Source organism: Puccinia triticina, chromosome 13A (assembly GCF_026914185.1).
Source record: "Puccinia triticina chromosome 13A, complete sequence".
Lineage (NCBI taxonomy): Eukaryota > Fungi > Basidiomycota > Pucciniomycetes > Pucciniales > Pucciniaceae > Puccinia > Puccinia triticina.
In genome coordinates, this window is record NC_070570.1 from 3274631 (window position 1) to 3288618 (window position 13988).

The 13988-nt window shown below is 43.3% G+C and overlaps 1 protein-coding gene across 1 annotated transcript; it reads right to left on the reverse strand.

Annotated features, from left to right (window-relative positions):
- Positions 1 to 11761: 11761 nt before the first annotated feature.
- Positions 11762 to 12886, reverse strand: PtA15_13A303 (uncharacterized protein; the record flags this gene model as incomplete). Its single annotated transcript, XM_053162488.1, has 2 exons — positions 11762 to 11849; positions 12402 to 12886. 2 exons carry the CDS (start codon positions 12884 to 12886, stop codon positions 11762 to 11764), a joined length of 573 nt encoding a protein of 190 aa, XP_053026458.1.
- Between the last annotated feature and the right edge of the window lie 1102 nt (positions 12887 to 13988).

A 13988-nucleotide genomic window follows, 5' to 3' on the forward strand; every position in this document is an offset into this window, starting at 1 on the left:
CTGTGGTAAAATGGGCCACACTTCACCAAACTGCCCTCAACCAAAGAAAAACATTAACAATGTTGAAATAGAGACAGAAGAAACAACTGAAGAAAAGACTCAATCAGACACAGAAGAAACACATGATGATGGGTCATCAGTCTCATCAGGGTCTTGTCATATGATCAACATAGACATAGAAATGGCTGAAGCTGAAACAGAGTACAATTTACCACAAGCATGGCATCCTGGACAACCTATAGGAAATAGACAGGAAGCTAGACTGATGAAAACTAAACCTACAAGAGGAAAAGGCTACACAGCTGGTAAAACCAACATTACACATATACTGTTTAATGGTAGACAAGCTGAAATTTTACTTGACAGTGGTGCATATTGCTCAGTAGTACCTGAGACATACTTGAGAAAATTATGCCCAGAATACAAAGATATTCTTCTACCACTAGGAAAAGTAAAGATAAACAGTCCCAGTAGTACCATGAAACCAATAGGAGTATTTGAATGCCCCATAATAATTCCTCACCCAACAGGATCAGTCAGAATGACAGTGGAATTCATTGTAATAGAGGATGCAGTAAGTAAACACTTCATCCTAGGAAATGATTACTTAAATATCTATGGCTTTGACATAACCAATAGCAGGGAAAGATACTTCACTATTGGGAATGACAATAAACAGAAGAAATTCCTATTTAAATCCAAAGAGCCTTTACCTGTAGAACAAGTAGAAATACATGATGAAGAAAAGGAGAGATTTGGAAGAGAACAACTAGCAGAAGCTAATTTTAATGATAAACTGAGTGTAGATCAACTATTACAGTTACGCAACATGCTGTATAGGAACAAGACTGCATTTGCATCAGATAAAGAACCACTAGGAGCAGTTATAGGCCACGAAGTGGACATAACATTAAACATTGAGCGCCCCTACCCACCTTTACTAAGGAGACCAGCTTATCCAGCAAGTCCCAGAGCAAGAGAAGAGCTTGCCAAACACCTGGATGAACTAGTAAGGCTCAATGTCCTCAGGAAAGTAGGGCATAATGAAGAAGTGGAAATAACCACACCAGTAATTATAACCTACCATAATGGTAAATCAGGCATGGTAGGAGATTTCCGTGCACTGAACACCTACACAGTCTCAGACAGATATCCTATACCTAGGATACAGGAGACTCTGACTAACCTAGCTAAAGCTAAATACATTACAAGTATGGATGCTTTGAAAGGATTCCATCAGAATGTAGTAACAGAACGTGCAACAAAATACCTGAGAATTATAACACATAAAGGAGTTTATGAGTACCTTAGAATGCCTTTTGGAATCAAAAATGCCCCATCACATTTCCAAAGAATGATGAATACCATCTTCTGTGAAGAACTTGGACTGGGATGGCTAATTATATACATAGATGACATAATGATATGCTCTGAGACTTGGGGAGACCACATGAACAGAATAGAACTAGTTCTAACAAAGATAATTAATGTCAATATGAAAATCTCCCTAAAGAAATGTGCATTTGGATTTGCAGAAATTAAAGCACTAGGACACGTAGTTTCAGGACTAGCATTATGCATAGACCAGAATAAAGTAGCAGCAGTGTTACAGAAACCAGCACCTACAAACAAAAAAGAAATGCAAAGCTTTCTTGGATTTGCCAGCTACTACAGACAACACCTAGAAGGCTATGCAGCCATGGACAGAAGCTTGTATGAAATAGCATCCAATGACACAGCCTTTGAAATGACCACAAAAGACACATGGCATTTAATAGAATAAGAGAACATCTGACCAGAGCACCTCTATTATTAATGCCAGATTTCAAGAAACCTTTTGTGTTATATGTGGATGCCTCAATGGAAGGAATAGGAGCAGCCCTCCACCAACTACAAATTATCAATGATAAACCAGTAGAGGGTCCCATTTGTTTCATATCCAGACAACTTAAGAAGACAGAGGCACGCTATGGAGCAAGTCAACTAGAATGCCTATGCCTAGTTTGGGCACTAGAGAAACTCCACTACTATCTAGATGGAAGTGTGTTTGATGTCATTACAGACTGTATTGCACTAAAATCACTCATCAATATGAAAACATTTAACAGACATATGCTTAGATGGCAGATATCCATTCAAGTGTACAGAGGTAACATGACAATAATTCATAAAGAAGGGAGATTGCGCAAAAATGCAGATGGACTTTCTAGATGGTCCCTACCAAACACACCAGATAATCCAGCCTGGGCGCCTGAAGACCCAGATGAACTGCCAATTATGGGAATTAGCATTACTGAACTAGAAGATGAATTCTTTGAAGAAATCAGAAATAGTTACAAACAGGACAAGAACTGTACATTACTAGTACAAATATTATCCAAAACAGATTCAAAGGATGATGACCTCATTGCAGCACTAGACACAGCATGGAAAAAATCATACCAAGAAGGAAGATTTCACCTGTTTGACGGAATATTCTATCACAGATCCAAACATACATGTGTATTAACTGTAATGGACAGAGTATTGATCAACACACTACTACATGAATGCCATGACAGTACATCATCAGGCCACCTATCTTCAGACAGAACAGAAGACAGAGTGAGGAATCTAGCATGGTGGCCAACATGGCAACAAGATGTAGAAACATACTGCACTACATGTGAAAGATGCCAGAGAGCAAACAAAGCAACAGGCAAGAGATTTGGACACATGATAAAAATAGAAGAACCCACTAGACCATGGGAAACAGTTAACATGGACTGGTTTACAGGATTACCACCTGGAGGAAAGAAAAACTATAATGCATGTCTAGTTATTGTAGACAGATTTAGTAAAACACCTATATTCTTACCATGTCACAAAGATGATACAGCCATGGACACAGCCATAATGATTTGGCAACAAGTGATTTCATGGACAGGACTATTCAAAAGCATCATCAGTGACAGAGATCCCAAGTTTACATCAGACCTATGGAGAGGACTGTACCGCCTATTTGGCACTAAACTCTCTTTCTCAACAGCATACCATCCACAAACAGATGGGCTAGCAGAGAGAATGATTCAAACTTTGGAAGAAATGCTAAGGAGATTCTGTGCCTATGGATTAGAGTTTAAAGACTCTGATGGATTTACACATGACTGGGTCACACTATTACCAGCCCTAGAACTAGCCTACAGGACATCAAACCATGCATCAACAGGGAAGACACCAGCTATTCTAGAGAAAGTATGGAACCCCAGACTACCACAAGACAGCCTGAAAAAGGACTTGGTAGAAGTACATCCAACAGCAGCAAGCTTTAAGAACATGCTGGACAAAGCCAGAAAACACGCCTAACAAAGCATGGATAATGCATTTGAATACAGTAAAGAAAAATGGGACAAAAAGCATAAAGTACCCAGCTTCAAAATAGGAGATTTAGTATTAATATCAACTACAAACTTTACTAATATCAAAGGACCTAAGAAGCTTAGAAATGCATTTTTAGGCCCATTTGTAGTCAAGGCATTACACAGACCAAATGCAGTAGAAGTGGAACTATATGGAGAATTAGAAAAGAAACATCCTACATTCCCAGTAAGCTTACTCAAACACTATAATGAATCAGATGCTGAATTATTCCCTTTACGCAAGGAAATACCTGAAGCAGAAGTACCTCCACTTGAAGAGTCAGAGGAGAAAAAAATTCATAAGATCTTGAAAGACAAAAAGATCAGAGGAGAGAAAGATAAATTATATCTTGTAAGATACAGGAACCCAATTCATGAAGATGAATGGCTACCAGAAAAGGACATTAAAGATGCGGAGAAATATCTGAGAAGATTCAAGAACTCTAAGCACAAAGATTAAATTATTTTAGAATTTCGGACTTACTTCGCGCACTGCAAAAAACTCTTTGCGCACTGCACAGTGCGCGCAGTCCCCAACACTTCGCGCACTGCGGGTGAAATACACAACTTTTTTAAGTTTTTTTCTGACCAATCAATAGAACGCCTTTTAATTGGCCTCTCTGAATTTTTTGGGAGTTTTTTGAAGCATTCTTCTATGTTAAAAAAAATCATAAAAAACCAGAGCAAAGGTAGGATGTGGGGGCCTAAAAAACAAGGTTCCCATAGCCCAAAAATTCCAAATCATTTATTGAGTAATGAAATATAAAAGAACAGCTACTTTGATAATTTTGGGCCACTTTGTGCAAAAATAAGGGTATGCAAAATGAGGAAATTTCACTACATGATAGCACATTGCATCTAAAATATCCTCATTTTTAAGACCCTTATCCTTGCACCAATTAGCTAAAAAATTTTAAAAGAGCTGTTCTTATATCTTTCATTACTCAATAAAATATTTGGAATTTTTGGGCAATCAGAACCTTGTTTTTAAGGCCCCCACATCCTACATTTCTTCTAGATTTTTATGATTTTTTTTAACATGGAAGAATGCTTCAAAAAACTCCCAAAAAATTCAGAGAGGCCAACTGAAAGGCATTCTATTGATTGGTCAAAAATAAACTTGAAAAAGTTGTTTGTTTCACCCGCAGTGCGCAAAGTGTTTGGGACTGCGCGCACTGTGCAGTGCGCAAAGAGTTTTTTGCAGTGCGCAAAGTAAGTCCATAGAATTTAACCTTTCTTTAGAGGGGGTGAGTGTCAGCCTTAGAGATACATTAAGTATCCAAAAGACTGCAATAACCCAGTAAATAATAATAATTATTGAATTATCATTGCAGAATCAGATTCCCCATCATAAATTAAGGGGGGTCATCCACTCAAAGTACCCCCTTATTCCTATTCCTTCATGTACTAATTCTATAAATAAGAATTGGCCACAGAAAGCGCCCAAAAATAGTATTACATACAAAAATTTAGTAAAACAATTAAAGTACATAGAAATAAACTGTTGTACAATCATGAGTAATATTACTCATGTAAAAATACCCCGTGAAAGTATTATGTAGACTTCTACAGAAGCTCTTTCACATGACAATTGGTTATAAACATGTCATGTGACAGAGTCAGGGAAATTAGTCTATTTTAATACAATTAAAATACCCACAGCCAAGCCCTTTTCACGGCTACAACCCTGGATACTCCCATAGGGAGAAAAGGACTCAGTGTTTACGCCCACTGAAGTCCCCTCTATAAATAGAGGCCTCTTTGGCCCTCAGGAAAAGATCCCCCAGACCATTCACCACCCATAAACAGAAGTTTGCCGTGAATATTCTCCTCTGCTACTATTGTAGCCCCTTTTTCCCTTTAAACCATCCCCAGCATGTAAAATCCACTGGATTAAACCTTTAAATATCAAAAATCCCTTATTAGCATATTTACAAGCTTTATCCTTAAAAGTAGTTGCCGTAAGACCCCCGCCTCTGACAAGCAGCCAATCAGCTTAAGCTCTTACCACCTACTTTTTACGCCAAATTTATTCCCTGTAATTAATAATTATATATTATTAATTACATAATAAATCCTCCTCTTTCTGAAAGAGTGTTTACAACCCTTGTAGTGGCCAAATTACCACGTAACAAGTTTAGTAATTTAAATTACTAGTGTTATATCAGCACAGCTATAGTGCTAGGGCCTAAAAACCCTTATTTCAACGGGTTTTTGCCCTAAGTTTCATAAACAGAGCTGTCAAGGAGTATGCTTCCCTCATTGGGTTGTCAACCTGGAAGCTGATACCTCGCCCTCTCAAGCGGAAGATAATCAAGAGCAAGTGGGTTTTTAAGGTTAAGCGCCGCTCTGATAACACAATTCAAAAATTAAAAGCCCGTTTGGTTGCGATGGGCTATACACAAATCAAGGGAGTTGACTAACTTGCAGTTTTTGCTCCTACTCTCCGTCTTGAAACACTCTGTCTGATTTTGAGTCTTCTGGCCGCAAAACAGTGGAAAGGCCGTCAAGTTGACTTCAAGACAGCGTTTCTGAATGGTTGGCTCGATGAACCCGTGTACATGGAACAGCCTCCCGGCTTTGAGGACCCAAACCACCCTGATTGGGTCTGCAAGGTTTCCAGATTGATCTACGGTCTGAAGCAGTCACCTAGAGAATGGAACCGAGAACTTCACGCGGCTCTGATTGCCGTCGGACTCTCCCAATCAAAGTACAACTCCACACTGTATTTCAGGCTCGAAAACAAGAAACTGGTTGGTGCGTTGACCACCCATGTGGATGATCTTGCCATCGTAGGTGAGCCGTTGTTTGTAGACCAGACAATTTCGGCTCTCGGGAAGCACTTCAAGATAGGAGCGGACAAAGAGCTCCATCATTTCCTTTCTCTCAACATCCAACGAGACGTGGAACAAAACCTAGTATATCTCTCGCAAGAGCACTACATTGACAAGTTGTGCTCTTGTTTTCTAGGAGGCACTCACATTTCCACTCCGACTCCAACCGACAGCCTTTTCAAGAACCTGAAAAGCAGCTCACCATTGGACTCTCCCTCATCTGGTCCGTACAACCAGCTCATTGGGTATCTCAGTGCACCTGGCCCAACATATTGTTTGCAGTTAACAGGCTCTCCCAGTTTCTAAAAAACCCTTCTGACGCTCACTGGCGTGCAGGCTCACGGGTTGCACTATATTGTCTCGACAAAACATCTTTGCCTACGACTTGGTGGCTCACTTGACTGCTCCGGGTTCTCAGACTCAGACTGGGCCAAAAATCATGAAGATCGCCGTTCCACCTCAGCCTACACCTTCCGCATAGGTGTTGGAGCCATCTCCTGGAAGTCAAGAAAGCAAGCAACCGTTTCCCTTTCCAGCACGGAAGCTGAATACAAGGCTATGTCCGACTCCTGCAAGGAGGGAATCTGGCTGAGGAGCATTCTCAAGGAATTACATCTTTGACCGCAAGACTCAATCCCACTTCATGTGGACAACGCAGGCGCAGAGGCGCTAGCAAAGAACCCAGAACACCACTCTCGAACAAAACACATTGACTCACGGTTTCACTTCATCCGGGAATGTGTAAAGTCAAATAAACTTTCTTTTATCCATGTCTCCACCAAGGTTATGCTGGCCGACATGCTCACCAAGCCTCTCCCCCGTATTCAACTCAAAACTCACCGCCTGGCCTTTGGGATTGTCTAGTTTCTTCTCTCTCTTTCTTCTTTCCTTGTCTGTCTCTCTCTTGTTTTTTTTCTCTTTTTTTTCTTTCTTCTTTCATGTGTTCAGCAAGGGGGGGTGTTGAGGTTCACAGGTTGTATGCTTTCACAAATTCTCTTTCTTCCTTTTTTTCTGTGACATTCATGCTGTAGTGTAGTTCTGGAGCAGCGGGCGCAGAAGATCCTTTCCTCATCCTTCCTCGCCCATCATCATCTCGACACCGCTTTGTGTCTTGCTGCTCCAGGTTAGTTTCTTCTTCTTTTCTTTTCTTCCTTGTTGTTTTTCTCTCTTTCTCATTTTTCTTTGAGTGTTCAATGAATGTCTCATCCTTCCTTGCCCATCATCATCTCAATACCGCTTTGTGTCTCGCTGCTCCAGTCATCCATTGCAACAATAAGTACATACCAGCACTCTTGTCAAGTGGCTGGCATCAGCTGGCATCCCTCCAGCCAACAGACAAGGCCGCATAGACCCAACCACGCGGACTAGGAGGAATCCCTCCCAGTCAACAACATGTGTAACACACCGGTCGACCCTGGGGGCAGTATGAATCTGCCAGTCGGAGATTTGCTTGCTGTTGGTAGGTGCTTGTTGGCTGGTATTGTTGCGGCAATGGGGGGTGGGGCATCAAACCTTGCTGAAAGTACTGACTCAGGTTGAAGAATCAACCAGGGCCCAGCTGCTGTTGAGGAGGTAGGAAAAATTGATGGGGGTAGACCGCTCCAACCATTGGCATGAACGGCAATTGGGGTGGTTTCTGTTGACGAGGAAATTGGGCAGGATGGTACAACAGAGCTCCTGGTCCTTGTTGTCACCGATTGACCGGGGTCAATCTGGATCTTGTTGGGCAGTTGCAGAGATAGTGCAACGCGTCACAGCAGCTGCAGCACCTGTTTGCAGTCACATGGTAAAAAGCCAGGGCCTCTTCCCAGTGTTCTTCCGGAATGTCTGCCAAAAAAAGCCACCTGATTGAATGGAGGGAGATTGGCGTTGACATGTAACAGCAATGGGGCTTGGTTGTGAGAAGAAGCTGATCTAGTGTTTGGACGGGTTTTATCATCTTGAAGTTTGCATGCCAACAGTATTTGAATGAGGCAATCAAATGTAGGTGTGGTGTTGTCGGCTGATTGTTGGACTTAGTCTTTGAGTTCAACTCTTCTATCAAATTCCCGTCCAAGCGGGGTGTCTCTTCCTAGGCTGCTTTGCAAGATGAAGCCCATGAAAATTTCCGTTGTCAGCTCGATTTTCAGATTTTTCCATTTGGTTGCCAAATCCTTCAGACTTGAAGCCACCTTGGCCGACATAACATCTCCGGAGTTCTTGAAGTCGTTAAACCTGTAAAACACATCAAGCTGAGCCGCGCGGCTGATTGATTTGAACTTTTTGAACATAAGTTTGTACATGTTGAAACAAGTTTCTGCTCTGTGAACGTCAGATTTGAGGAAATCATGGACCAAAGATAAAAAAATCGCTTTTCCAGTCTTTTTGAGAACCAATTTAGCATTCCTCTGGGTGAAGAATTCCCTGTTGTTCAGGTGGATGCCCCCTTTTTCAGCCAGTTCACAACTCCAGACTTCAAATTTAGAACCGTCCGGCGCAAGGATCAAGTTCTCCAGAATCTTCGCCGTTGCCGCATGAATGGCCTGACCAACTATTTTTGATTCTTCCAGTTGTATCTTGGCTTCTTCGAGATTGGCTGCTCTGTGTGATGCAGAAAGGTGGGGCGGGTTGTCCATGATGAAAGAAGTCGGTGGTGGATGATGCGGGGAGGGAGGGGAGGGTGGGAATGTAAGATTGGAAGTTGAACTTCCTTTTCCAGACAAGATTGCTTGTGAGGCGGCAGAAGGTGGGGGTGGAGGCGGAGGCGGAGCGGGGGGGGGGGGGGTAAAATTGGTTGTTGAAAAGTCAAGCGTGGAAGGGGAATGTAATGACGTGTGGTGAGTGTTTCTTTGGTTGTCAATGTTCCTGAAACTGGGGCTGGTGGAAGTTCTGGGTAGTACCGATTTTGAGGTGTAGCGGGTCTAGCCTGTTGCCAAGCTCCAGGAATCCGCTGGTCTATTGTAGAGGTTTCACCAGGGGAAGCTTGAGTGGGATGGTGAGCGCTGAAAATCTGTTCCAGTCAGACTGGACTGTCTCAAATGGATGCTGTTACAGCGTCGATAAGGTCTTGTCTTTTGAGTTTGACAATTGATCATCCTGACCAGGCAGATGAAGAAGTGAGTCAATGAGATCTGGGAGGTTGATTGTTGTTATGGTTGTTGGACATAAAAGATGAGGAGTAGACAAGAAAAGGGAGAGAGAAAAAACAAAAAACGAGGTAAATCCTTGGGCCACTAAAGGATACCTACCTGGTTTTCTGAGTTTGTCGGAAAGAAAAGAGAGGAGTAGATTTAGGTAATCACAAGATAATGTCTAAGCTTCTGTTCTGTGCCAGGGAAACAGATATGCACAGTTTTGGCTTGCTGTATAGCTTTATCGTTATGTGCTTGTTTTCCCAAATCAGAGAAGGTTATGGGGAAAAATGGATGACAGAACTCAGAATTCCAGATAGACAAGCTTCAGAGTCCGTCAACCCTAAGATAGCAAATTGGTTGAGTGGTTGAATTTTGACAAGATGTAAGAGAGGACAATTGATAGGACAATGCAGATCCGGGACGATTACACCTTAAACTAGGATACCCAGGCAGGTAGATTCAAAAGGGGAAGGATAACTAGGTTGGTTATGCTCTAGGCAGAGCTACCTTGATGATAAAGAGATTAAATAAAAAAAACAATTGGTAGAGTGAGATTTACTGGCTCATAACCTGAGATGACCGGAATAGTGAGAATAGTAATGCAAGTGGAGAAAACTAGCTCTGCAGCTAGTTTCCCGCTAATAACTGGTCTTGAGGGCAGGCGAGTGTCACAGATTGTTACCTTCTGTGTCAGGTCACAACAGGCATTAAAACCACATGATCAAGCTCTATACCAACCTCAATTTTTTGTCCGGGATTATTAGGCAACTGATTGAATTATTGAGAAGAACTGGCAATTTGTCCCGGAGATGGCACAATAAGTTGGAAAAGTTGGTCATTCAAGGCTTCACAATGCCATGTTGGTTTTTGTGTTCCAGGTGAGTCAAGATTTTGTAGATAGTTTCCTTTAGACCATGGATGACCAACTCAAATCTTGCAACAGGACAAGGAAAACACTTTTAGTTTGACTGAAGCTTTAGTGGATTGGAAGGAGGACAATTGCACCCGCCTTTGCGCACAAGAAAATCTCACAAGTCTTATGTGTTTGATTGAATCCACATTATTTTTAACCAACAAATTATCAAAGGCAAACCAGCAACTTGCTATTGCTTTCAAGCTGTGCATAGAAACCAACAAGAAAGACAAGAGGCAATTACAATCTGAATCCCAGTAGCTTTCAAAGGCACTAATTATGGTGAACTCTGTGTAGTTGGATTTAGATTATTGGTGGGGAGAGTTAAGAATGTACTCTTTCAACGTTGAATTTAACAAGGTCTGTTTTATGGTTCTATGAGCGCCTTTTGTCTCAGTTTACCTGACCACTTACTTTGTGTGAACAGTTAGTTGACAGATTTGGTGGGAGGTTGTGTAAATATATTCAAGATTCAGTTAAACACGCTTTAGACAAGTTGTTGTACACTAGAGGCCAAGGCGGCTTCGCCACTGCAGGGCACTAATACAATCCCCACAAATCTAGCATTACCTCACCCCCCACCCTCAGATCTCCTCATCAAACTGGATCTGCAACAGTAATTTTCTCCCAAATTTAATTAAAACACCCAACTCAAACACCACAATGTGTCAAAACAGTGAGCCCCCATGCAGCCCGGAAGTTTTTCCCCATCAAGCAGGAACCCCCCTCCTCCCCTCCACTTTGAGTTTGAAGCCACAGAATTTTCACATTTTCTGACAGCAATGGCTCAACCATCCACCCACACCTTACTTAATCCAGCTGTAAGCCTTATCCAAAATTACCTGTGGTTTAACATGCAGTTTAAAGAATTCAATAGAGGCCAATGCAGTTGTGCAGCTGCAGGTTTGTATGTCCACCCTACCTTTCCAAAAGCAGTAAGTTTATCAATTTACCAAGCACATATATTCATTCTCAATGTTTATGAAACTGTCTAACTTGAATTAGAACAAATAACAACTACTTGCATAGTAGTATTGCTAAACCTTTGACACAAGAAAGAATGATTTAGTTTGCAATACATACTTTGCCTCAACTCATCTGGTAACTTCCTTTCATAAATTCTGTGTTATTAGCTAAAATATACAATGATTATATCCAATTCAAGAAAAGTTCCAGACTGAGTCCCATTTGCAAGATTTTTGTTCATTTTCATCATCAAACTCATAGGGGTGTCACCCTTTGATGGGCTTTGCACCAACAATAATCTGCACACTTTATTGTTTGCTGCTCTTAAGAGTACAGCATATAACCAAAGGTTAGTTCACCACAAACGTTTTCACCCCTCAAGTTTGAAACAAAGAATCAATTTGCTAAAATTATGTGCATGTAAAACAAGAAAAAACTGCTGGAATTGTTCAATTGAAATAATTGTTGAATCAAATGATATTGTTTATGTAAAGTGAATCAATCAAACGGCAAACAAAGAAAAGAAAGAGGAGGATGTTACAGGAGGCTAGGATACATGAGTGTAGGCAGAGCGTTAGAGAGCTTGTCGGGCGGGGCTTTGGGCTGCTGATCAGAGGCCAGGGGACTGGTGGGTGCGGGACCACGGGTGAGGGGGGGCAGCATGGATGGTGGCAGAGAGGGCGACGCAGACGGCGTTGAGGAGGGTGGGAGAGACGGGGGGGGAGACACGCGGGAGAAGGGCGGGCGTCGGCTGGATGGCGCGGGGAGGGACAGGTCGGAGGGAGGGAGGGAGAAGAGATGAGCGCGGCCAGGGCGCCGGCGTTGAGGTCAAGGGCGCAAGCAAGGCCAGTAGGGGATGGATGATGTTGGAGAGCGACGACGGCAAGGGAGGCAACGAGGGGAGCGCCGGAAGGTTGTTGGCAGCAGGGCCAGCGGGTCCTGCGCGGCAGGGCAGGTTGAGCAAGAAGTCGAAGCCTTCAATGGCTGGGAAAGAGAGCGGAGGGAGCAAGCCGATGTCTGGCGGCTCCGAGGGCCCCCCATCCGGGCCGCCCGCGCCAGCCGGCCGGACACATTTCGCTCACACGCACCGGCTTCTCTCAATTCAGACCAGCAGTGACTGCCAGTCTCTCTCCGGAGTCAAGGAAGATACTAAGACAGCCATCTTCTTTTTGGGGACCGTCCAGCGACAGGCGGCAGTCTTTGGCTGACGCGGTTGCAATGGACAAGGCTGCCGGTGGTGTTGGAGGCCCAGATCTTGCGGTCTTGGTTGGAAAACTTGAAGGCCAAGAGGAAGATGTTGTCTTTGGCGGAGAGCGCCTGGCCATCGAAAACCTCCATGCTCTGCTGGCTCTCAAGGTTCAGCTCCCGGATTGTGCCGTCGTACGAGCTTGTGCAGATCAAGTGCGGGTTACTCGGATGGTCTTGGATGGCCAAGACGGCCGATTTGCGGGCATGGGATGGTCTTGTTGATTTCCTTCTGATTTTGGCATTGGTAAACGCCACTGACCAGTGTTGGCAGGATTCTGCGGAGTGACAAGTGGCGCGGTCATGGAAACAATACGCTATAGAGGTGCGTTGCGTCAAGATGGTAGGCAGGGGTTTGCCTTGGTGGTGGTTTTTGTAATCAACAACAGAGGAATTATGTGGCTGGTGGTTGTGCATGTTGAGAGCTGGAAAGGTAGGATCGTGGGCAGGAAACAGTGGCGGTACCGAGGCGGAGACGGTTGGCAAGGGTACAAGTCAAGCCACGGGGGTAGGAGTGACTGAGGCGGAGTTGCAGAGTAGGTTGGTCGGGTTGATTGCCACAAGGTATAAAGGTGGGGGGGGTTGGGACGTTCTATTGATCCGCAGGGGATTTGGTTTTGTTCCGCCCCCTCCCTGGGAGCCACCTAGCTGCTTGGTTAGGCCCTCCCTGGCTAGTTTACCAACCGGCCCTCTTTTGCTTGTTGCTCCGGCACAGCTGGAGGGTCATCCATAGGGCCTTTGGGTCTTTGGGGATTTTTCAACGTCTGATACCTTGTGTAATAGATTTGATTATTTTTTGACAATTGCATAGGCCAAAACTTACATCTAAATGTCCAGGATTGTGTTGATTTAAGATAGTTGGATGAAACAGAAAAGGATGGATGGCTGAATTGAAAAAATGCTGCTTACTGCTTATTTTATCAATCAAGAGGCTGTGCCCTACATACCTACAAAAAGTCCTGTTTTCCTGTATTGATCCAGCCTTAGGCCCCAATTACAAACACAATTTTGAGATTATTTTGAGATTATTTTAAAAAAAAATTGGAAATCAAAACCAACTTCATTTTGAGTTCTTTTCATTGCAAAATAATCCCAAAACTCTTTAAACACACCCGGGAAGGGTGTTTGAGATTCCAGAATCTCAAAATTTTGAGCAGGCAGTATGCCTGTATGGTTGCCAGGCCACTGGTGCCTCAGACCCCGCCCCCCCCCCCCATTTAATGGCTGTATTGGGTTGGCGGAGTTTGCCGGGCAGGGTTTGGCTGGCACATGAAAAAAACTGCTGCTGCAGTACCAATATACCAGATTGTGTTCCACAATCGCACTCACTGACAAAAATACTGATGGCCTACCCTTACAAACACCTCCAGGAAGCCCGGGAACACCAGGGGCAGTATGATCCTGGCCTTTGCGGCGGGACAACTGGACAAAACGCTTTTGAATATGGCTACAATCTTGCCGCAGATAATTCAAACGTCCATGGAGCCAGCTGTGAAGTACATGTCACCCCATTTTGTCA